Consider the following 26,538-nt stretch of genomic DNA (forward strand, 5'->3'; position numbering starts at 1 on the left):
AGAAATCAAGCAGTATATGGAGACAAATGAAAAAACAAATTCAACAGTCCAAAATTTATGGGACACTGCAAAAGTTCTAAGATGGAAGTACATTAGCAATACAGGCCAACCTCAAGAAACAAGAACAAATCCCAATCAAAGTCTAGACTCCCAACTAAAGAAACTAGAAAAAGGAACCCAAACTACTAAATGAAACCCAAAGTTAATGAAAGGAGAGACATTATAAAGACCAGAGCAGAAATAAAATAAAGAATAAAACAATAGAAAAAAAGTCAGTGAAACCAAGAGCTGGTTCTTTGAGAAGATAAACAAAATACACAAACCTGTAGCCAGACTTAACACAGAAAAAAGAGGCCACAAACAAAATCAGAAACAAAAGAGGAATAGTTATAACTGACACCACAGAGGTACAAAGAATTAGAGATTTCCATAAAAAAATTATATGCCAGGAAATTGGACAACCTAGAGGAAATTAACAAATTCCTAGAAAAGCACAACCTTCCAAGACTGACCCAGGGAGAAACAGAAAATTGGAACAGACCAATTACCAATAATGAAATTGAATTGGTAATAAAAGAAACTCCCAACAAACAGAAGTCCAGGACCACATTGCTTCACAGCTGAATTCTACCAAACATTTAAACAAGAGCTAATACCTGTCCTCCTTAAAGTATTCCAAAAAGTACAAGAGGAGGGAATACTTCCAAACTCATTCTGTGAGGCCAGCATCACTCTTCTACCAAAACCAGATAAAGACACCACAAAAAAAATTATGAACCAGTATCCCTGATGAACATAGATGCAAAAATCCTCAACAAAATATTAGTAAATTGAATTCAAAAAACATCAAAAGGATCTTCCATCATGACCAAATGGGATTTATTCCAAGGATGCAACAATGGTACAGTATTCATATATCAACCAGTGTAATACAACATATTAACCAAAGGAAGGATTAAAACCGTATGATCGTCTCAACAGATGCTGACAATTATTTGACAAAATTCTACATCCATTCATGATTAAAACTCTCAAAACAAAATGAGTATAAAGGGAACGTACTGCAACATAATGAAGGGCCATATACAATAAATCAATAGCTAACATCATAATGGTGAAAAGCTGAAAACTTTTCCTCTGAAATCAGGAACAAGACAAGGATGTCCACTCTGACCATTTTTATTCAACATAGTACTGGGGGTCCTAGCCATGGAAATCAGACAAGATAAAGAGATAAAAGGCATCCAGTTTGGTAAGGAAAAATTAAACTGTCACTATTTGCAGATGACATGATACTATATATAGAAAACTCTAAGAACTCCACCAAAAAGTTATTAGATGTGATAACTGGATTCAGCAAATTTGCAAGATACAAAATAAATACACAAATCTCTTGTGTTCCTATATACTAACAACAAACTAACAGAAAGAAATCAGGAAAACAATTCCATTTACAACTGCATCAAAAGGAATAAAATACCTGCAAATAAACCTAACCAAGGAGGTGGAAGACCTGCACTCTGAAAACTATAAGACACTGATGAGAGAAATTAAGACACAAATAAATGGAAATCCACCCTTGTTCATGGATAGGAAGATTTAATATTGTCAAAATAGCCATCCTGCCAAAAGCAATTTACAGATTCAATGCAGTCCCAACCAAAATAACAACAGCATTTTTCAATGAACTATAATATCCTAATAGTCATGTGGAACCACAAAAGACCCCAAATAGCTAAAGCTAAATAGAGAAAGAAGAACAAAGATGGGGTCATTAAAGCACCCTGACTTAAAACTATACTACAAAGCTACAGTAATCAAAACAATATGACACTGGCACAAGAACAGACCCATAGATCAGTGGAACACAATAGAGAGCCCAGATATAAACCCAGGCATAGATGGTAAATTAATATATGATAAAGGAGCCATGAAAATGCAGTGGAAAAAGACAGTTCCTTCAATAACTGGTGTTGGCAAAAGTGGACAGCTATATACAAGAGAATGAAACTGCAGTACTGTCTAACTCCACATACAAAAGCAAGCTCCAAATGGATCAAAGACCTAAATGTAAGTCATGAAACCATAAAACTCATAGAAAAAAACATAGGCAAAAATCTCTTGGACATAACATGAGCAGCTTCTTCATGAAACATATCTCCCCAGACAAGGGAAAGAAAAGCAAAAATGAACAAGTGGGACTATATCAAGCTGAAAAGCTTCTGTACTGCAAAGGACACCATCAGTAGAACAAAAAGGCATCCTACAGTAAGGGAGAATATATTCATAAATGACATGTCCAAAAAGGGGTTGACATCCTAAATATACAAAGAGCTCATGCATCTCAACAAACAAAAAGCAAACAACCCAATTAAAAAATGGGCAGAGGAGCTGAACAGACAGTTCTCCAAAGAAGAAATACAGATGGCCAACAGGCACATGAACAGATGCTCCACATTGCTAATCATCAGGGAAATGCAAATCAAAGCCACAATGAGATACTACCTCATACAAGTGAGAATGACCACTATCCAAGACAAGAAATAATAAGTGTTGGTGAGGATGTGAAGAAAAGGAAACCTCCTATGCTGCTGGTGGGAATGTAAATTGGTGCAGCCACTGAGGAAAGCAGTATAGAGGCTCCTCAAAAAGTTAAAAATAGAAATACCATATGACCCAGTAATTCCACTTCTAGGAATTATCCAAACAAACAAAATCTCTGATTTGAAAATACGTGCACCCCTACGTTTATTGTAGCACTTTTGATAGCCAAATACAGAAGCAAGCAAAATGTCCATTGCTAGATGAATAAAGATGTGGTATATATACACAATGGAATATTAGCCATAAAAAAATAAATCCTGCCATTTGTGACAACATGGGTGGACCTAGAGGGCATTTTACTAAGTGAAATATGCCAGGTGGGGAAGGAGAAATACCATATGATTTCATTTATTTGTGGAATCTTAAACATAAAATAAACAGAACAGCAGTAGACTTATAGACACTGAAAAGTGACTGGTAGTTACAGTGGGGGAGGGAGGGGTGTAGGTGGAGGGGATAAAGAGGCACAACATCTCAGTCATAAGTTGGTCATGGGTGGAAGTGCAGCATGGAGAATATAGTCAGTGGTTGTGTAATATTTCTGTGTTGACAGAAGTAACTACTAGAGTGGGTGAGGATTTAATGTGTATAACTACTGGATCACTGTGTTTTATACTTGAAATCAATATAAAATTGTTTATCAACTATGCTTCAATTAAAAAGTAAAAAATAAATAACCAGTTCTATGTCAAACTATATCTGTATCTTTTGAAATGTTTGGTTTTCCCAGATCTCACCTATTTTGATCAGTTTGCATCACAGTTCTAAAGAAAAGATCTTAAGTTTTCATTATGTCTTCCTACAACCTTAAACTGATTACTTTTAAAACACCTCCTGCATATATATGACCTATTCCTTACTCGTTTTTCTAGTAAATTGTAGATTATACTTTAAGGTTCTAACCTGTCAGGAACATAAATATAATTTGCTTTCTTTTCCATCTCTATACTGTTATAGAGTCATGAAATAGGAATAAGAGAAATTATTCTGAAAGATAATTAGTTCTATATAGGTATGGAATATGCATCATAAAGTTACTGGCATTTTAAGTTCATTTTCCTTTTTCAGAACAAGATTAAAGTTGTTGCGTTGAAAATAACAAATAATATCAATGTTTTAATCAAGGTAAGTCTTTCCTTATCTGGTCCTCCCAGCTGCAGCTAGAATGTTAGTGGAAAAAGTTATCAATGTGTTTTTAGGTCTGAAATGGTAGTGTTTAAGGGGAGATGGCATTGTCTTCCAGACACTGGGCTTTTTAAAGCTTTATGTCTTCTATAATACTGACATTTCTGTAGGTATAAAATCAAACATTGTTTTATTTTATTTTTTTTAAGTTATTGCAGATGACACTGCAAACGAAGGAAGGCATGCAGATTTTCTCTGGCCCAAAGCATTGGAGAAACATTTAGACTCAAATTTCACTGACTTAAGTTCTGGTAGTCTTAATACTGTTGGGTCCTTTGAGACAGTCAGTAAAACCCTGCTTTGCTTACAGTAAGAATGGACAGTCCTATGGGGCCCATGAATGTTCTCCTGTGGTCTTTTCTGTTAACTTGTCTGTGTAATAAATTGAAAGCTTTTTGTATTATAGGCTAAGGTGGACCTTACCGTTAAACCATAAATACCCTTCATTTCTGTTTTTCCTCCCCAAGTATCTATTAGCTTACACAAAAAATTAATACCTAAGAGAACAAAAACAAGAATCAAAACAAAATAATCATCAGTTTTTACTATAAGTTAACAGAATTGCAGACAGATGGGATAAAGAAATGATATTTGTAACACCTAGAGCATAAAGCCTGCCAGTAACAAAATTGAGACTAGTGGTATGCCTTAAAATTAATCTGGTAAAAATCCCATGCAATGGTTACTTTTTCTCAGAAGAAAGAGGGAAGCTTTTCAGACAAAGCAACAGGGAGACATTGAGGGATGAATATCACATTGCCAAGTGAAAAAGTGAAAAGATATTAAAAACAGAAGAGGTAAGAATACTCTCTTCTCCTAAGAAAGCTTTTATAATAGCCACCACTTATTTCAGATATTAAATATATAAAATAATTTCAGTGAATTCATATGTAATGTGAGATTTACTTTATTTGAACTAATGACATAAGTGTAAGTCGAAGATACACTATGTTAAGAACATTTTAAACTTAGCTAATGCATAGACATGAGAAAATTTCCTGTTCAGAAAACCATAGTGATTTAAACATGACTGTAGTAGAAGGATGTAAACAGAAGAGTGATGAATATGGTCAGCAACTAGTGTGTAGGGTGCCTTCCCAAAAATATCTTAAAAGAAATTTTAAATAGGGGTAAGAGTGTCTGATCAGTTATTTTTTTTAGGAAAAACTGGCATGCTGTGGTCCATCATTGATGTTTCTTCACAACCTTTAGCTCCTACCTAAGGCAACTCATCTAATTCCACAAAATTTCTTTCACTTCAGTGTTAATGAATCCACAAACTGTACCCCAGTTTCACATTGCCACCTGAGATTTAATGTATAAAACTGAAGCCTTCCCCTTTCCTCTTCCTCTTGTCCCTTTCTTGTGTGTGAGTATATGTATGTGTTTTGTTGGGGTTTTTTCCTGTTTTATTGAGAAGTAATCGCCATACATCACTGCATAAGTTAATGTACAGCATAATGGTTTAATTTACATATATTGTGAAATTGTTACCCTTTTCTCATACAGATACAATAAAATACAAAAAAATAAAATTATTAAATAAAATTTAACAAAATTATCATATGCTAAATCACTCCAGCTAGAAACCTCAGGTATTTTTGGTTCAAAGAATTTGTATTGGCTAATTGCCTGAATTTCTCTGGTACTCTCGACTTAAGTTTTATATAATAGGAGGTGATTTTGTTAGTGTACTCATTTTAACTATGGAAAAAATTCAGTGTACTTCTATCAGATTTCACCTATATATAAAAATTAGAATACAGCTGATAAATATTAGGTAAAATATTTAAAATAAATATGGTTAGGAGTCCATTCAGAGTTTTGAGGATATTATGAAGTTAGATATTTCAATTCTGAGTTACATTAGTACTTAAATTCAGTAGCCATTTGCATTACCACAATTGATAATTTGGTATTTAAATCTTGTGGGTTTTCCCTTACTGGAAATTTATAGATATTTAAGGGGAAGCCTAAACTTAGCCAACCCTTTACTTTTGTTCTAATTTGAACCACTAAAAAATATGCAAAAGCAAATGGCAGATTGCACCATTTTATTCTCTTTAAAGCACACTGGTGACTGCATCTGTGAAAAAAAAAGTATTCGTTTATTGATTTTGTTTATGAAAATTGATACTGTTATTTTATCCTGGGATTTGACATCTAAAAAAAACTTAGTTGCAGATTCTTAAGTGATGTACACAAAATGATATTAATGAAGTTAGATGTAATTTATAAACAAAATTGTCCTGCTTACTTTTTTAACAGTTTTTTTACATCTTTATTCACCAGCAGAAAAGAACAAAGAATAAATTAAAACTTTCCAAAATTTATCTTGAAAATGTGTTTCACTGTTTCTTACCCTTACCACACCACCAATACATTAGAAATGTCTAATTTTGTCTTTTCAGGATCTCTTCCACATTCCTCCTTCCTATAAGAGCACAGTAACATTATCCTGGAAACCTGTACAGAAGGTTGAGATTGGGTAAGAAATATATTTAAAAGGGATTTAAGTGTTCTAATGGTTATAATTGATAAATATGAAAACTTAAATTCAGGTGTTACATTTACTGTACAGAATGGTATATTATTAGTTGATTGATTCTTAATAAGATGTTAAAATAAGACTGTTACAAACATGACTTACAATATAAAATCTAATGGCAGTATTTATAAAATAAACTTGAATACAACCCTGGAATTTGGGGGCTGTTTGTTCTCCTGTGGCATAATTAAATTTCTGAGAAGTTTTACAACATGAATCACTTTAATATATATAGTCTTTGAAGCTACATATTCCACATTATTTTAAAGCCTTGTAAATGCCCTCTTGACAATGTCTGCATAACTAAGTTGCAGTTAATTCGATGATAACAGAATGTTACTTTTTTTTTCAGATGTGACTATCATCTTTAGAATGTCTTTCATAACTGATAAGCTAAATTTTAAATGTATTGTGTGCCTCTGGTCTAACAATTTTTTTTATTGCTGTTCTTCTACCATTACAGGCAAAAGAGAGCCAGTGAAGATACATCTTCCAGTTCACCACCCAAGAAATCTCCAGCAGGACCAAAAAGGGATGCCAGGCAGATTTATAATCCCCCGAGTGGGAAATATAGCAGCAATTTGGGCAACTTTAATTATGGTGAGCGTTTCTGTTTGGGTACAAGCAGTTGAGGAGTTAGGCAGAAATTGTGTTGTACTTCATTTTGATTTTTAATTATATATATTATCATAGCTCTTTCAGGTGACTTCTGAGTTAACTTGGGGAACTAGAGCTGTTGGGGAAGCAACTTAACCCATTCCTTTCTCACCTTCTATCCCCTTGGGCTGACTGAATGGAACAAAGAACTTAATGGGAGGTTCACAGTAAAGGTGCTAAGAAAGAGAATGTAAGACAGGAAAATAATTAAATGTTTTCGCTAAGCATTCCAGATTGGATTAAAGATGGCGGTGTGAGAGATGAGACAGAAACCTCCTCCCAAAACCACATAGAATATGAAAATATAGCAAATACATCTAATCCTGAAAGAGCAACAGGAAAGAAGGCTGCAGCAGACTGCCTACACTTGGGGAAAACAGCAGACCTCAAGGAAAAGGGCACCAGTGCCACTCACCTGCGACCCCCACCATTGCTCCAGGGGCTGAGCAGCACCAGAGAGTAGAGCTTCTGGGCACTAGAGGGCGCCACCTACAAATATAAAATGTCAAAGAAACCTGGTTCAAACCAAAATCTCACAAAACAAGTGAAACTGAACTCAATCGTCCTGAAAGAGATTTCAAAATAAAAAATCATAAACATGTTCATGGAGCTACAGAAAAATATTCAAGAACTCAGGGAGGAATTTAAGAATGACATACAAACATTGAAGAATACAGTATCTGAAATGAAACATGCAATGGAGGGATTTAAAAGATTAGATGAAGTAGAGGAGATGGTAAATGAAATAGAAATCAGAGAACAGGACTACAAAGAAGCTGAAGCAGAGAGAAAAAATAGGAATGAAAGAATATTAAGAGAACTGTGTAACCAATCCAAACAGAACAATATTTGTGTTATAGGGGTACCAAAAGAAGAAGAGAGAGAAAAAGGGATAGAAAGTATCTTTGAGGAGGTAATTGCTGAGAACTTCCCAATCTGGGGAAGGAGATAGTCTCTCAAGCCATGGAGGTGCACAGATCTCCCAATACAAGGGACCCAAGGAAGACAACACCAAGACATAATTAAAATGGCAAAGATCAAGGATAAGAACAGACTATTAAAAGCAGCCAGAAAGAGAAAAAAGATCACATACAAGGGAAAACCCATCAGGCTCTCAACAGACTTCTCAACAGAAACCTTACAGCCAGAAGGGAGTGGCATGATATATTTAATGCAATAAAGTGGAAGGGCCTTGAACCAAGAATACTCTGAAAGCAAGATTATCATTTAATTTGGAGGGATTAAACAATTTGCAGATAAGCAAAAGCTGAGGGAATTTATCTCCTACAAACCATCTCTATAGTGTATTTTGGAGGGACTGCTATGGATGGAAGTGTTCCTAAGGCTAAATAGCTATCAGTGGAGGAAATAAAACCACAGTAAAAAAAGTAGACCAATTAATTACTAAGCAGATGCAAAATCAAGTCAACTACCCTCAAAGTCAAGGGATAGACAAAGAGAGTACAAAATATGATACCTAGTATATAAAGAATGGAGGAGGAAGATAAAGGAGGAAAAAAGAAAAAACCCTATATATTGTAATAGCACACTAAGTAAGTTAAGTTAGACTGTTAAGATAGTAAGGAAGTTACCCTTGAACCTTTGGTAAACACAAATCTAAAGCCTGCAGTGACAATAAGTACATACCTATTGATAATCACCCTAAATGTAAATGGTCTGAGTGCACCAGGCAAAAGACATAGAGTCACTGAATGGATAAGAAGCATACACCTCTGTTAATCAGAGTTGCCAGTAGAAAAAAAGAAAAAGAAAAAAGAAGTTGGCATGAATCATCCACTTCTGGTTTTCCCTGTTGTAGCTTCAAGGCAAGACATTCTGTGCATCCTTGCTCAAGCATGGCTACAGCTTCTGGCAGATCTTGTCCTCCCATTTTCTTGCTATTTCAAAAGGAGAAGCCATAGATTCAGATGGTAAAACATTGTCTGGCAAGAAATATGTGTCCCATTGCAATCTCCTTCAGCTGCCCACAGTGTAGTCTTGTCAACTTGAGCCATTAGTGTCGCAAGAACTTCCCACTAGAACATTCTCTCCCAGTGCTGTTGAATGAGAAGTGAAGTTTGTTTCTCGCTGACTAAATCCTCATAGATCCTTTCAAAGAAGAATGGATGGAAATACCACTCAGCTGGTCTTACTAGTAAGAATTCATTCAAAGTAATTATTCCCAGAGAAAGCACATTCTGATCTTACACTCTCTGTAATTGTTTCTGAGATAAGATAATTGCAACATTAATTCCTCTAATATCTGAGTAACAAATTATATAGAAGCAATTTTAGATTATGAAATGAAAAGTTCTCAGACTCTTTGACGCAACTTCAGTATTGGAAAGATCACTGAACTCTTTTACTTATATAATAATATGTAAATGTGCATGTCTTAACCTCTTATCTTACCTGAAAAATAAGGATAACACAGAGCTCCTAAAAACTTCAAATAAGAGGGGGTGGGGGGGACTTCAAGTAATAATTGTTGAAACATTTTGTAAATGGAAAGGATTCTGTGTTACTTCATTGCATCAAATACTGTCCTCTGTCACTTGTATGATTTAATGTGTCTATCAGAACCATTCTTAAATTCTCTTCAATGTGATTAATTAAGAGCTATGGCAATACAAAAAGAATTGTATTCTTTTTTACTTGGGCAAATCAGTTACTTTTGAGTTTCCATGAAGATTCTGCCCTGTGAAACTCACTGCCTGCATGATAATGGGAATATAATGCATGTAGAAAAAGAGATGTGAAAATGCTAGGCCTTAGATTTTATGTGATAATTTTTTTTGTCACTGAAAAAATAAGCAGGTTTACTCAAGACAGAAATCCAGGAGCCACTGAACTTCACTTGTTCTGTAGTCATCAAAGTAACAAAAGGGCAAATGAACCTGCCTGTTGTCTTTTATGTATGGTGTTACAGCACTTTAATATTCCCATAGGGGTCATCCTTATCATTGGGGTGCTTGTCATAAATTGAATTACAAAGCAAACTAAACTGATTCTTACTGCAAAACAGGAGCAAAATTTCTGCTAGTATTTTATGTTTGGGAGTTGCATGTCAACAGTGGATATTCTCACAATAACAATTTGAAGACTGTTCTTGGCTTTCTTTCACCAATTCAATTGAAAAGAGTTCTTGGCACTATAGATGAGAATTGGTGGACTTATTTCTCTCAAATTTTGTTCTCCTTTTTTTATATCCTTTACTGAGGGAACTGACTGTGTCAGGAAGAAAGAAGCACATTGCATTTTTTTTCTAGGATGTCAGTGTTGCCTCAAAATTTGAGGGGGAAAATGTTTTGTGTTGTACAAGTATTTAATACTTGTTAGCCCACATTTGCCAAAAATCATCATAATTCCACTTTTCTGTGTCAGCTAAGTTCATCCTCTGTTTTATTTTTCCTGAGAAGGCTGGTTGGATTTTTTTTTTTTAAGTCATGTATACCGAGGGGTTGGGAAATTTACTCCTTTCTTGTCAATAGGGAACCAGGTAGTATTAATGTTACCACCCTACTACAGTGAACAGGTCTATTGCAGATAAAATAGTGCCAATGTCATGGGCCTGAACTTCTTCACCATAGAAAAGGAGCCAGAATTTGTGATTGTTCTGTGAGTCCAGGCAGGCATGTATAGACTTTTTTTTTCTCTCATCTGAGTTTGTCACTTTACAAACCAATGTCTCTGTTACTGGCTTTATAAACATAGTACTGGTTCCCATAACTCATTTCAACTTCCTGATGCATTTTCACTCAAATTATTCACAAACACATACCCATGTTTAGTTTTCCTTCCTGCCCAGAGTTCCCCAGTAACACATAAATACTCAACATTCTATATTTTGACTTGTGTTCTTTACCCTTTACCTTTTTAGAATATAAAAATAATTTTTAAGGTGTAATTTTAGAAGTGAGGGCAATGGTTTTTTAAATTAGTAATGTAAGCTTGAAACCATTGAAAAGATAATGAAAGTGTAACATGGTCCCTTAGGAGGAAGCCCTTCAAAAAGAAGAAAATTTGGAGACTCCTTGTACTATAGAAATGGCTACATCTGTTGCAGATCAGAAAAAAGTAGCCAATAGAGATAAGATAACTGCATCAAATAACCTTCATACAGAGTATATAATATACTAATTAGATACAGCTGAACATTTGAGGGTAACCTAGTTCTGCATATTAAGACTGAAATACAATTCAAAGGGTAGATTTTAGTAGTCTGTTATAGCTTATAGCTAATAATGATATCTATGAGAATGTTAATTTGTTAAGTGTGTTGATGTTAAATTAACTAAGAAATGAAGGTTTTATAATGAGTATGGTACGGGGAAAATGCACAGACATCTACATAGATGAGACTAAGTCTTCACTGGCCCAAGATGCAGGTGTTAATTTGCAGACGACATGATATTATACATAGAAAAGACTGTACCAAAAAACTACTAAAATAACCGAATTCAGCAAAGTTGTAGGATACAAAATGAATACACAGAAATCTGTCGCATTCCTATATACTAACAATGAACTTGCAGAAAGAGAAATCAGGAAAAAACTGCATTTAGGGTTGCATCAAAAAATAAAATACCTGGGAATAAACCTAACCAAGGAGGTGAAAAACCTTTACTCTGAAACTATAAGACACTCGTGAGAGAAATTAGACACCAATAAATGGAAATACTTCCGTGGTCATGGATAGGAAGAATTAATATTGTCAAAATGGCTATGCTACCCAAAGCAATTTGCAGATCCAGTGCAATCCCTATCAAAATACCAAGAATGTTCTTCAGTGAACTAGATCAAATAGTTCTGAAATTAATATGGAACCATAAAAGACAAATAGCCAAAGCATTCCTGAGAAAGAAGAACAAAGCTGGGGGTATTATGCTCCCAGACTTCAAGCTACACTACAAAGATAGAGTATTCAAAACAATATGGTACTGGCAGAAGAACAAACCCATAGATCGAAGGAACAGAATAGACAGCCCAGATATAAACAACACATATATGGTCAATTAATATGCGATAAAGGAGCCATGGATATACAATGGGAAAAAGCCTCTTGAGCAACTGATGTTGGCAAAACTGGACAACTACATGTAAGAGAATGAAACTGGATTATTGTCTAATTCCATGCACAAAATTAAACACAAAATGGATCAAAGACCTGAATGTAAGTCATGAAACCATAAAACTCTTAGAAGAAAACAGGCAAAAATCTCTTCAATATAAGCATGAGGAACTTTCTCCTGGACCCATCTCCTCAAGCAAGGGAAAAAAAATCAAAAATGAACAAATGGGACTACATCAAACTAAAAAGTTCCTGTACAGCAAAGGACACCATCAGCAGAACAAAAAGGTACCCTACAGTATGGGAGAATATATTCATAAATGACTCATGTGATAAGGGGTTACTATCCAAAATACATAAAGAACTCATATGCCTCACACCTGAAAACCAAATAACCCAGTTGAGAAATGGGCAGATGACCTGAACAGTTAACACAACACAGTGGTTCAACAGTTGCCCATATTAAATCCTCACCCCTTCCAGTGCGGTCCCAGTGAACATAGTAAGATGTCACAGAATCATTAACTGTGTTCTCCATGTTTTACCACCACCCCTGTGACCAATTTATATTGATTACAAATTATTGTGCCCCTTTATCCCCTTTCTCTCCCCCACCACCCGCCCCACCTATTTTGTAATTCCTCTCCAAAAAAAAAAAATACAAATGGCCAACAGGCACATGAAAAGATGCTACACATTGCTAATCATCAGGGAAATGCAAATTAAAATCACAATGAGCTATCACCTCACACCAGTTAGGATGGCCACTAACCAAAAGACAAGAAACAACAAATGCTGGCAAGGGTGTGGAGAAAAAGGAACCCTCCTACACTGTTGGTGGGACTGCAAATTGGTGTAACTGTTGTGGAAAGCAGTATGGAGATGCCTCAAAAAACAAAAATAGAAATACCATTTGACCCAGTAATTCTACTCCTAGGAATTTACCAAAAAAAAAAAAAAAAAAAAAATACCTAATCTGAAAAGACATATACACTGCAATGTTTATTGCTGCACTGTTTGTAATAGCAAAGATATGGAAGCAACCTAAGTGTCCCATCAGTAGGTGAATGGATAAAGAAAATATGGTATATACACACAGTGGAATACTATTCAGCCATAAAAAGAAAAATTCTCCCATTTGCAACAACATGGATGGATCTAGAGGGTATTATGCTCAGTGAAATCAACCAGGCAGAGAAAGAAAATGCCAAATGATCTCACTTATTTGTGGAGTATAAAAACAAAGCAAACCGAAGGAAACAAAATAGCAGTAGACTCACAGACACCAAGAAGGGACTAGTGGTGAACAAGTGGAAAGGGATGGGTGGGTAATAGGGTAGAGGAAGGGGATGACGTGCACAGTAATTCGCAATCACAATATAAGTTGGTCACCAGGATGGTAGTACGGCATGGATACACAGTTAATGATTCTGTAACATCTTACTATGTTGATCAGGACCTCACTGGAAAGGGTGAGGATTTAATATGGGTAACCGTTGAATTACTGTGCTTTGTAACTGAAACCAACATAAGATTGTATATCAATGATATGTTAATTTTTAAAAATTCAGGAGTTACAGCCTACATAAACATTACTACATTCCCTGAATTCATCCACAGTCCCTGCATCTATCACTGGGAGCATCTTGCCCTCTGGTGACCACCTCTGATTTTCTGAATGTGTTCACTGGGGTAGTAAACATAATGGTTTCATTTAAATGGTTTGCATACTGATAAACTTAGGGAAATGTGTCATAACATGAGAGATGACTTGGAATGAGACCCCATTCTATTACACAGATAAATGTTGGCTAAGGCTGGGAGAGGTCTACTTAGTTTTCTAACTCAGAGTTTCTGGAGAAAAAGCGCACAAAAATATCACCCAAATAAGGTAATGGTATTACTAGCCATAATGGCAAAGAATGGATTACAATAATGACTTCATAGGAATGTTTCAGGCTTCCAATATTATGGATCAAAAATGACAACACCAGGTGGTTTTTATTGCTCCTAACAAGATTGCTGCAATGAGGAAGTGTGAAAGTTCAATAAACAGATTTGATCTCTGGGATTATAAACTTGAGACTCTTAATTAATTTATGTATGATGAAAAGTCCAGCCTTGCTGATAAGTTTTCTTCACTGGAAAGACTCCTTTGAGGAATATTTCTCTAGAGCTACAAAAGAGACTGACCAATGAATGAAAGACTCATTCTACTATATGACACAAGTGACTTGGTTTTTTAGCAAAAGATATGCTTAATTTATATCAGTAATCCAAATGTTATGAAGGCATATCAGCTTTTTGGCAACACTGAGCAGCTCATGTAGCTATCTGATAAAGTAGTAAGAAAAGCTGTCAGCATTTATATCTACATTTTTGTGAGTCCAGGTGCTTGAAATATTGTGATCAAAACAAATTGTCAATTCGTTGAATTTGAAAGGTACATTATTCAGTCTAGCCTAATTTTTCAAAATTGATCATTGACAATTTCAGATATTTTAATATATGGCATTAACTCTTCAACGCCAGTGGCTCTTTTTGTTAACTCCATATTAAGTATAAAAATGATTATCATTTCATTAACTATCTTTGGTAGTGACAGGCACCAAAATAAAGTGTTACCATAATATTGTCACCTTGAAACATCTTGTTTTAATAGGATATCTTTGAGTAACTACTATGAATACATTTGGCACCTTGCCATATGTCCCATGATATATAATGTTGCCCTTGTTTTGTGAGCAGATTGAATTTGTAGACAGACTAGCAAATGCCAGTGTTGCTTTTGTAGAGCCTAATGCTACATTCAGAAGTACAAGCTACATTTCTTCTGTGTTTGCTGTACCATGAAGTCCCGAGCAAGACCTAAACCCTTGTTCGCTTTTTCGTAGAGCAGAGAGGAGCCTTCAGGGGAAGTAGAGGTGGCCGAGGTTGGGGAACACGAGGAAATCGTAGTCGGGGAAGACTCTACTGAATAAGACACCACATTCTTCAACATTGTCACAAGCTTAATATGCTTAAATTCTACTACTCATTGGATTGCCGGGGATATCCCTTTAAAAGGACTGCTGCCTTCAGCTAAAAACTTAAATGTTCTTTATACCTTTGTATGTATGATCTACTTTTGTAACAGACCATGGTTGTGTCCAAGGTAAAACCACAGCGATATTTTTGGATGCTTTGTCCACAGTCTTGACTTGTTTTTGCAGTATCATCATTATTCAGACTTCATATTGTGAATCTTTTAAACATCTTACTGATTTGTAATTGAGAGCTATTCAAGTCTAAAATGTAATGAAAATCAGTCTGTTTCTGATAACTGGTAAAGAGCATCAGTGTTGAAAGGTTAATGATTTTCCTCTCCCCTCTTATTTTTTTGCCCAATATATGGAGAAGAGTAATGTCAATCTTAACATTTTATTTTTATTGTTTTTTAATAAAGCTGCTAGGCAATGGTGCATCATTCCTACCTAGTGCTATAAAAGCAGAATACTTATCACCTTTCTTAAAATGGAGAAATGACATTACATTATTAGGAGAAAGTAAGTTGCTTTGCACTGCTTAACTCTTCTCCATATGTTGTGATGTAAACTTTTGAATATGGGGTCTTACTATTTGAATAGAAATGTGTATGTATAATATGCATACATACATACTCATATATATGTGTGTGTGTGTGTATATATATATATATATATATATGCATGCTGTGAAACTTGACTACACAACATAAATCATTCTTTAAAATTCCAGGAGCGGGTAGTCTTTGACACAGTGATTATCCTTTTGAGGCTGAACCCATTATTAACTTGCTATCTAGGTTTTCCTCCCAGTAGTGAGAGATTTTGAGTCAGTTGCACTTACATGATTATTATTAAAACTAAAACAAAGCGTGCATTTTCAAAGATGAATCTGGAGATCCCTGTTGGAGAAATACAGCCAAAATATTGAATCTGATGTACATGTAGGTTTCTACAGGATGAGATAGATAATTTAGAATTTGGGGATTTAATAACCGGGGCAACCCAAGAAAAGTGACTTGAAAACATGGTGTGCCGCTAAGTAAGGGATGCTCTCTCAGTTTGCTTATGCCACTTTCAAGACTTTAACATCTCAGGTTATTAATCAAAATTGTTGTATGAGTTAGCCAATAGAATCCTTAGGTTAAAACAGATGGGGGGTTTGTGGAGTGTTTAATGTCATGGGCATTTTTAGTAGCATAGGCCCTTTGCTCTGCATTTGAATGTTTCTCATATATTTTTGTTCCACAGTTAATCTTCGCTCCCCAAGTTTCCTATTCAGATCCAATGCCTAAAGGACATTTTCTAGTAGTTTGACATACTTTTTGAGGAATAGTTTGTGATTCCAGTGCAGGTATCTTCATTACCATTACCTCTACCTTGGGGCAAAAGCAGAAACCCTTTTTTAGAATTACTGCACATGTTGATGGAAAAAATATTTTTTAAAGACTAGAATGAAACAAATGAGCAAAGAAGTTGGTCAGCTTGACTATGGAGTGGTGGCAATAATCTCTAAACATTCCAAAAGACTGAGCTGAACCTAAGTTCCCTTGGAATCCGAACAAATATAGGAACATAGAACTGCTATTTGAAAACTGTGACCAGTAGGTAACCTCACATGCAGGTCAGCCAGTGGCCTAAAGCCATTTCAAGTACAGAAATTGTATTGGGACTATGGTTACGTAAATTTGAACGTTAAGTGTAACTTTTTCTCTTTTTCTTTAAGCATATTGTGAACACAGATCTGAGCAGAAGTGACTTTACTTTATCAAGTTTGATACTGAGTTGACTGTGTTCCTTCCTTTACACTTCATTGTTCCACTTCCGTTTTCATAAGGCAATAGTACACACAACGTAGCTTATTGTTGCTTCAGAAATTTGAATGAAAAACTTCATGCCATGGATTTTTTTTTCTTTTGCAAGACACCTGTTTATCACCTTGTTCAAATGTAAATGTTCCCTTATGCTTTTGAAATAAATTTCCTTTTGTAATTTTGTCTTATGTCTTGATGTGTTATGATTAGATTCTTGGGTATTCATTAACATTTATTGATTGCTATTTAGAGATACGCTGCAACACATGTTAAATCTGTAAAAGAATTTATGGTGCCAAGCAACCATAAAAATATAAAAATGGATAAGTTAGGGGGCGGGGCCAAGATGGCGGCGTGAGTAGAGCAACGGAAATCTGCTCCCAAAACCACATATATCTATGAAAATAGACAACTCTTCCTAGAATAAAGACCAGAGGACACAGGACAACATCCAGACCACATCCACACCTGCAAGAACCCAGTGCCTCGCAAAGGGGGTAAGATACAAGCCCCGGCCAGGCAGGACTGGAGCGCCCCTCCCCCCAGCTCCCGGCGGGAGAAGAGCAGGCAGAGCGGGAGGGAGACGGAGCCCAGGACTGCCGAACACCCAGCCCCAGCCATCCGGGCCAGAGCGCAGACACAGTGCGTGCGCGGGGGACCCTGGATACTAGGGAAGCAGGGCAGCAAGAACAGTGAGCGGGTACCAGAGGCCTGGCGCCAGAGGACATAAGAAAAGTGAGCGGCCATTTTTTTTTTTTTTTTTTTTGGCAAGCGCTTTTTGGAAGTCTTAAAGGGATAGGGACCCCAATACTAGGGAAACAGGGCAGCAAGACCGGTGAGCACATGCCTGAGGCTGGCGCTGTAGAATAAAGAAAAACGAGCGGCCATTTTTTATTTTTATTTTTTTAATTAAAAAAAATTTTTTCTTTTGTGCTCGTTGTTTTGTTTTGGCCGGTACTTTTTGGAAGTCTTAAAGGGGCAGGGTGGGACACTTAATCCAGAGGTAGAGAATCAGGGGATCTCTGAGCACCCTAATCCCCTGGGCTGCAGGGAGCTCCAAGGCCCCTTACAGAGATAAATAGCCTCCAGGGCACTTCCCCTCCAACGCGACTCCACCATTTTGGAGGAGCAGCCCGAGCCAGGCCACGCCCACAGCAACAGCGGAGATAAACTCCATAGCAGCCGGGCAGGAAGCAGAAACCCTGTCTGCGCGCAGCTGCCCAGAACAAGCCACTAGAGGTCGCTGTTCTCCCAGGAGAGGAAGGCCACAAACCAACAAGAAGGGAAGTTCTTCCAGCCGTCACTCGTCCCAGCTCTGCGAACTATTCCTAATACCATGAAAAGGCAAAACTACAGGCAGACAAAGATCACAGAGACAACACCAGAGAAGGAGACAGACCTAACCAGTCTTCCTGACAAAGAATTCAAAATAAGAATCATAAACATGCTGACAGAGATGCAGAGAAATACGCAAGAGATATGGGATGAAGTCCGGAGGGAGATCACAGATGCCAGAAAGGAGATTACAGAAATGAAACAAACTCTGGAAGGGTTTATAAGCAGAATGGATAGGATGCAAGAGGAAATTGATGGAATTGAAACCAGAGAACAGGAACGCATACAAGCTGACATAGAGATAAAAGGATCTACAGGAATGAAACAATGTTAAGAGAACTGTGTGACCAATCGAAAAGGAACAATATCCGTATTATAGGGGTCCCAGAAGAAGAGACAGGAAAAGAGATGGAAAGTATCTTAGAAGAAAAAATTGCTGAAAACTTCCCCAAACTGGGGGAGGAAATAATCGAACAGACCATGGAAATACACAGAACCCCCAACAGAAAGGATCCAAGAAGGACAACACCAAGACACATAATAATTAAAATGGCAAAGACCAAGGACAAGGAAAGAGTTTTAAAGGCAGCTAGAGAGAAAAAGCTCACCTATAAAGGAAAACCCATCAGGCTAACATCAGACTTCTCGACAGAAACCCTACAGGCCAGAAGAGAATGGCATGATATATTAAATGCAATGAAACAGAAGGGCCTTGAACCAAGGATACTGTATCCAGCACGACTATCATTCAAATATGATGGTGGGATTAAACAATTCCCAGACTAACAAAAGCTGAGGGAATTTGCTTCCCACAAACCACCTCTACAGGGCATCTTACAGGGACTGCTCCAGATGGGAGCACTCCTAGAAAGAGCACAGCACAAAACACCCAACATATGAAGAATCGAGGAGGAAGAATAAGAACGGAGAGAAGAAAAGAATCTCCAGACAGTGTATATAACCGCTCAATAAGCGAGCTAAGTTAGGCAGTAAGATACAAAAGAGGCTAACCTTGAACCTCTGGTAACCACGAATTTAAAGCCTGCAATGGCAATAAGTACATATCTTTCAATAGTAACCCGAAATGTTAATGGACTGAATGCTCCAATCAAAAGACACAGAGTAACAGAATGGATAAAAAAGCAAGACCCATCTATATGCTGCTTACAAGAAACTCACCTCAAACCCAAAGACATGTACAGACTAAAAGTCAAGGGATGGAAAAACATATTTCAGACAAAAAACAGCAAGAAGAAAGCAGGGGTTGCAGTACTAATATCAGATAAAATAGATTTCAAAACAAAGAAAGTAACGAGATAAAGAAGGACACTACATAATGATAAAGGGCTCAGTCCAACAAGAGGATATAACCATTCTAAATATATATGCACCCAACACAGGAGCACCAGCATACATGAAACAAATACTAACAGAACTAAAGGGGGAAATAGACTGCAATGCATTCATTCTAGGAGACTTCAACACACCACTCACCCCAAAGGATAGATCCACTGGGCAGAAAATAAGTAAGGACACGGAAGCACTGAACAACACAGTAGAGCAGATGGACCTAATAGACATCTATACAACTCTACATCCAAAAGCAGCGGGATATACATTCTTCTCAAGTGCACATGGAACATTCTCCAGAATAGACCACATACTAGGCCACAAAAAGAGCCTCAGAAAATTCCAAAAGATTGAAATCCTACCAACCAACTTTTCAGACCACAAAGGCATAAAACTAGAAATAAACTGTACAAAGAAAGAAAAAGGCTCACAAACACATGGAGGCTTAACAACACGCTCCTAAATAATCAATGGATTAACGACCAAATCAAAATGGAGATCCAGCAATATATGGAAAAATGACAACAACACAAAGCCCCAACTTCTGTGGGACACAGCAAAAGCAGTCTTAAGAGGAAAGTATATACCAATCCAAGCATATTTAAAAAAGGAAGAACAATCCCAAATGAATGGTCTAATGTCACAATTATCGAAATTGGAAAAAGAAGAACAAATGAGGCCTAAGGTCAGCAGAAGGAGGGACATAATAAAGATCAGAGAAGAAATAAATAAAATTGAGAAGAATAAAACAATAGCAAAAATCAATGAAACCAAGAGCTGGTTCTTCGAGAAAATAAACAAAATAGATAAGCCTCTAGCCAGACTTATTAACAGGAAAGGAGAGTCAACACAAATCAACAGTATCAGAAACGAGAAAGGAAAAATCACGACAGACCCCACAGAAATACAAAGAATTATTAGAGAATACTATGAAAACCTATATGCTAACAAGCTGGAAAACCTAGGCGAAATGGACAACTTCCTAGAAAAATACAACCTTCCAAGACTGACCCAGAAAGAAACAGAAAATCTAAACAGACCAATTACCAGCAACAAAATTGAAGCAGTAATCAAAAAACTACCAAAGAACAAAACCCCCGGGCCAGATGGATTTACCTCGGAATTTTATCAGACATACATACAGGGAAGACATAATACCCATTCTCCTTAAAGTTTTCCAAAAAATAGAGGAGGAGGGGATACTCCCAAACTCATTCTATGAAGCTAACATGACCCTAATACCAAAACCAGGCAAAGACCCCACCAAAAAAGAAAACTACAGACCAATATCCCTGATGAACGCAGATGCAAAAATACTCAACAAAATATTAGCAAACCAAATTCAAAAATATATCAAAAGGATCATACACCATGACCAAGTGGGATTCATCCCAGGGATGCAAGGATGGTACAACATTCGAAAGTCCATCAACATCATCCACCACATCAACAAAAAGGACAAAAACCACATGATCATATCCATAGATGCTGAAAAAGCATTTGACAAAGTTCAACATCCATTCATGATAAAAACTCTCAGCAAAATGGGAATAGAGGGCAAGTACCTCAACATAATAAAGGCCATCTATGATAAACCCACAGCCAACATTATACGGAACAGCGAGAAGCTGAAAGTATTTCCTCTCAGATCGGGAACTAGACAGGGATGCCCACTCTCCCCACTGTTATTTAAGAGAGTACTGGAGGTCCTAGCCACGACAATGAGACAAAACAAAAACATACAAGGAATCCAGATTGGTAAAGAAGAAGTTAAACTGTCACTATTTGCAAATGACATGATACTGTACATAAAAAACCCTAAAGACTCCACCCCAAAACTACTAGAACTGATATCGGAATACAGCAAAGTTGCAGGATACAAAATCAACACACAGAAATCTGTGGCTTTCCTATACACTAACAATGAACCAACAGAAAGAGAAATCAGGAAAACAACTCCATTCACACTTGCATCAAAGAAAACAAAATACCTAGGAATACCTAACCAAAGAAGTGAAAGACTTATACTCTGAAAACTACACTCACTCTTAAGAGAAATTAAAGGGGATACTAACAGATGGAAACTCATCCCATGCTCGTGGCTAGGAAGAATTAATATCGTCAAAATGGCCATCCTGCCCAAAGCAATATACAGATTTGATGCAATCCCTATGAAACTACCAGCAACATTCTTCAATGAACTGGAACAAATAATTCAAAAATTCATATGGAAACACCAAAGACCCCGAATAGCGAAAGCAATCCTGAGAAAGAAGAATAAAGTAGGGGGGATCTCACTCCCCAACTTCAAGCTCTACTATAAAGCCATAGTAATCAAGACAATTTGGCACTGGCACGAGAACAGAGCCACAGTAAATGGAACAGACTAGAGAATCCAGACATTGACCCAAACATATATGGTCAATTAATATTTGATAAAGGAGCCATGGACATACAATGGCGAAATGGCAGTCTCTTCAACAGATGGTGCTGGCAAAACTGGACAGCTACATGTAGGAGAATGAAACTGGACCATTGTCTAACCCCATATACAAAAGTAAATTCAAAATGGATCAAAGACCTGAATGTAAGTCATGAAACCATTAAACTCTTGGAAGAAAACATAGGCAAAATCCTCTTAGACATAAACATGAGTGACCTCTTCTTGAACATATCTCCCCGGGCAAGGAAAACAACAGCAAAAATGAACAAGTGGGACTATATTAAGCTGAAAAGCTTCTGTACAACAAAAGACACCATCAATAGAACAAAAAGGAACCCTACAGTATGGGAGAATATATTTGAAAATGACACATCCGATAAAGGCTTAACGTCCAGAATATATAAAGAGCTCACATGCCTCAACAAACAAAAAACAAATAACCCAATTAAAAATTGGGCAGAGGAACTGAACAGACAGTTCTCCAAAACAGAAATACAGATGGCCAACAGACACATGAAAAGATGCTCCACATTGCTAATTATCAGAGAAATGCAAATTAAAACTACAATGAGGTATCACCTCACACCAGTAAGGATGGCTGCCATCCAAAAGACAAACAACAACAAATGTTGGCGAGGCTGTGGAGAAAGGGGAACCCTCCTACAGTGCTGTTGGGAATGTAAGTTAGTTCAACCATTGTGGAAAGCAGTATGGAGGTACATCAAAATGCTCAAAACAGACTTACCATTTGACCCAGGAATTGCACTCCTAGGAATTTACCCTAAGAATACAGCAATCAAGTATCAGAAAGACCAATGCACCCCTATGTTTATCGCAGCACTATTTACAATAGCCAAGAATTGGAAGCAACCTAAATGTCCATCGATAGATGAATGGATAAAGAAGATGTGGTACATATACACAATGGAATACTACTCAACCATAAGAAAAGGGCAAATCCTACCATTTGCAGCAACATGGATGGAGCTGGAGGGTATTATGCTCAGTGAAACAAGCCAAGCGGAGAAAGAGAAATACCAAATGATTTCACTCATCTGTGGAATATAAGAACAAAGGAAAAACTGAAGGAACAAAACAGCAGCAGAATCACAGAACTCAAGAATGGACTAACAGGTACCAAAGGGAAAGGGACTGGGGAGGATGGGTGGGTAGGGAGGGATAAGGGGGGGAGAAGTAGGGGGGTATTAAGATTAACATACATGGGGGGGTAGGAGAAAAGGGAGGGCTGTACAACTCAGAGAAGGCAAGTAGTGATTCTACAACATTTGCTATGCTGATGGACAGTGACTGTAAAGGGGTTTATAGGGGGTACCTGGTATAGGGGAGAGCCTAGTAAACATCATATTCGTCATGTAAGTGTAGATTAATGATACCAAAAAAAAAAAAAAGGCAGTTTCTGTGTGGAGACCTCCAATGAGTCCTACACAAGGGTAAAAAGGGCATATAAAAGGGTAGGCAAAGGGTCTGTTTGTGTTTATACAGAGGATCAAAGCCTAATTGGGCTACCCCGAAAATGAACTAAGATACGATGTGAAAAAGAACTTCCAACATCAGCACTCTCTGGAAGACTCATGCCAGATGATCATCAAAAAACCCCAACAAAGATCCACGCACTGCTACAGCTGTAGATGCACTCATCCAACCAGTTCCTGGACTTGCCATGGGAATGAAGAAGGAGATATCTAAGCTGGCCTGTGCATTCAGTAAAACAAAAAATTTGACTGGATCTATACTGTTGGAACTCAATCAAGAATTAGGAGAAGTGCAAATTGTAGCGCTCCAAAATCTTACAACTACAGACTATTTACTGTTAAAAGAACATATGGGATGTGAACAGTCCCCAGGAATGGGTTGTTTTAATTTGTCTGATTTCTCTCAGACTGTTCAAGCTCAGTTGGACAATATCCACCATATCATAGATAAGTTTTCACAAATGCCTAAGGTGCCTAACTGGTTTTCTTGGTTTCACTGGAGATGGCTGGTAATTACAGGTATGCTTAGGTTATGTAACTATACTCCTATTATGTTAATGTGTGTGCACAATTTAATTAGTAGTTTAAAACCTATACATGCTGAAGTTACTCTACAAGAAGATATGTCAAAGAAATAATCTTCCCATGTTTTCTTCCGCCTGCTACTTCTATAGCTTTTCTTCTTCCTTCCTAATTACAACCCTTAAATAGAATTCGTGCCTCATATCAAATTTACCGAGTATCATAATTCTTCCAAGTGGTAAAGATACCTCAAGACAAATGCTGGGCATAGAAGCCACAGGGCATAAATATGCAAAGAAGTAAAAAGCTAACCATTTCAAACAATAAGGCTTCTCTCTCACTTACCAACTTTACATTTCCCTGTATGGCCCCAGAAGATGACTGGTTAGCCAGAGACGGATAAGATTCCTCAAGGGAGGAACAACCTAAGACAGGCACAGTCGCAGGGGGGCCATCAGGTGAGAAATTGGGGATCAACAGAGTTCAGGCTTAGAACCTCACCCCCCCCTTGTTCTGAGAGAAATCTTCTGCATACATGAATGTTTTATTGCCCTTCTCTAGCTTGGATTACCACATAGTCTACAGGCACACACCTGATCATCTACATTTGCTCTCTCACAACACTAAACTATGTTTTCTACCTTTATCTTGTATCTACTTACCACTTCAGCATTTTATTAATAATAATAATAATAAAGAGAGAAATGTGGTATCCACATATAAATCAAGTATAAAAATCAAATGAGTATTCATATTTGAACTGACTGTTTACAGTTCATAATGCATGAGCAAAACCAAAAGTTTCTGTGATGACTGCCCTTGTACTGTTCACCATGTAACTTATTCACTATGTAAGAATTTGTTCTCCATGTAAGAACTTGTTTGTTATGCTTCAGAAGATTGGAGACTGATGAAAATTAAGCTTGGGGTGGATTAATGATTGTGCATTGAGCATTGACTCCCCTATACAGAATTTTATTGTTGTTAATAACCATTTGATCAATAAATATGAGAGATGCCCTCACAAAAAAAAAAAAAAGTACACACTTCCAATTGTAAAATAAATAACAGGGATTTAATGTATAGCATAAGGAATATAGTCAAAATATTGTAACAACTTGGTATGGTGATAGCTGGTACCTAGAATTATCATGTATATAAATGTTGAATCACTGTGTTGTACACCTGAAACTAATGTAATGTAATACTGCGTGTCAACTACCCTTCAATAAAAAATAATTATCTACAAAAAAAAAAAAAAGGATAAATTACTGCTATGCCTTCCAGGAGTTTAGTCCTGCAAGTTGTCTTTAATTTTCATCCTCTTGGACTTATTTTTTTTTTTTTTAAATAATTATTTTTTATTGAAGGGTAGTTGATGCACAGTATTACATTACATTAGATTCAAGTGTACAACACAGTGGTAGAACATTTATATACATAATTCGAGGTTCCAGCTATCACCCTACCAAGCTGTTACAATATCTTGACTATATTCCTTATGCTATACATTACATCCCGGTTACTTATTTATTTTACCATTGGAAGTCTGTCCTTTTTTTTTTTTTTTTTTTTTTGTGAGGGCATCTCTCATATTTATTGATCAAATGGTTGTTAACGACAATAAAATTCTGTATAGGGGAGTCAATGCTCAATGCACAATCATTAATCCACCCCAAGCCTAATTTTCGTCAGTCTCCAATCTTCTGAGGCATAACAAACAAGTTCTTACATGTAGAACAAATTCTTACATAATGAATAAGTTACATGGTGAACAGTACAAGGGCAGTCATCACAGAAACTTTCGGTTTTGCTCATGCATTATGAACTCTAAACAGTCAGTTCAAATATGAATACTCATTTGGTTTTTATACTTGATTTATATGTGGATACCACATTTCTCTCTTTATTATTATTATTTTTAATAAAATGCTGAAGTGGTAGGTAGATACAAGATAAAGGTAGAAAACATAGTTTAGTGTTGTAAGAGAGCAAATGTAGATGATCAGGTGTGTGCCTGTAGACTATGTGTTAATCCAAGCTAGACCAGGGCAATAAAACATCCACGTATGCAGAAGATTTCTCTCAGAACAGGGGGGGTGAGGTTCTAAGCCTCACCTCTGTTGATCCCCAATTTCTCACCTGATGGCCCCCCTGCGACTGTGCCTGTCTTAGGTTGTTCCTCCCTTGAGGAATCTTACCCGTCTCTGGCTAACCAGTCATCTTCCGGGGCCATACAGGGAAATGTAGAGTTGGTAAGTGAGAGAGAAGCCTTATTGTTTGAAAAGGTTAGCTTTTTACTTCTTTGCATATTTATGCCCTGTGGCTTCTATGCCCAGCATTTGTCTTGAGGTATCTTTACCACTTGGAGGAGTTATGATACTCGGTAAATTTGATATGAGGCACGAATTCTATTTAAGGGTTGTAATTAGGAAGGAATCCTCTTGGACTTATTTTTGAAAGCTAATACAGTCTTCTGAAAATAGTATTTGG

At 36.8% G+C, this 26,538-nt stretch overlaps 1 protein-coding gene across 2 annotated transcripts in view; it reads left to right on the forward strand.

Annotated features, from left to right (window-relative positions):
• Window positions 1-17,080, forward strand: part of API5 (apoptosis inhibitor 5) — a 34,281-nt gene extending 17,201 nt beyond the window's left edge. Inside the window, exons 11-14 of one of the 2 annotated variants that reach the window (XM_036891714.2) lie at window positions 3,673-3,729; window positions 6,201-6,277; window positions 6,801-6,937; window positions 14,960-17,080. In XM_036891714.2, the coding sequence (XP_036747609.1) occupies window positions 3,673-3,729; window positions 6,201-6,277; window positions 6,801-6,937; window positions 14,960-15,042 (354 nt within the window). In that variant the 3' untranslated portion in view covers window positions 15,043-17,080. The remainder of the gene's footprint in view (window positions 1-3,672; window positions 3,730-6,200; window positions 6,278-6,800; window positions 6,938-14,959) is intronic. The other variant, XM_036891715.2, reaches the window with a different exon arrangement.
• Window positions 17,081-26,538: the final 9,458 nt, after the last annotated feature.

Source organism: Manis pentadactyla, chromosome 9, assembly GCF_030020395.1.
Source record: "Manis pentadactyla isolate mManPen7 chromosome 9, mManPen7.hap1, whole genome shotgun sequence".
NCBI classification, from domain to species: Eukaryota; Metazoa; Chordata; class Mammalia; order Pholidota; family Manidae; genus Manis; species Manis pentadactyla.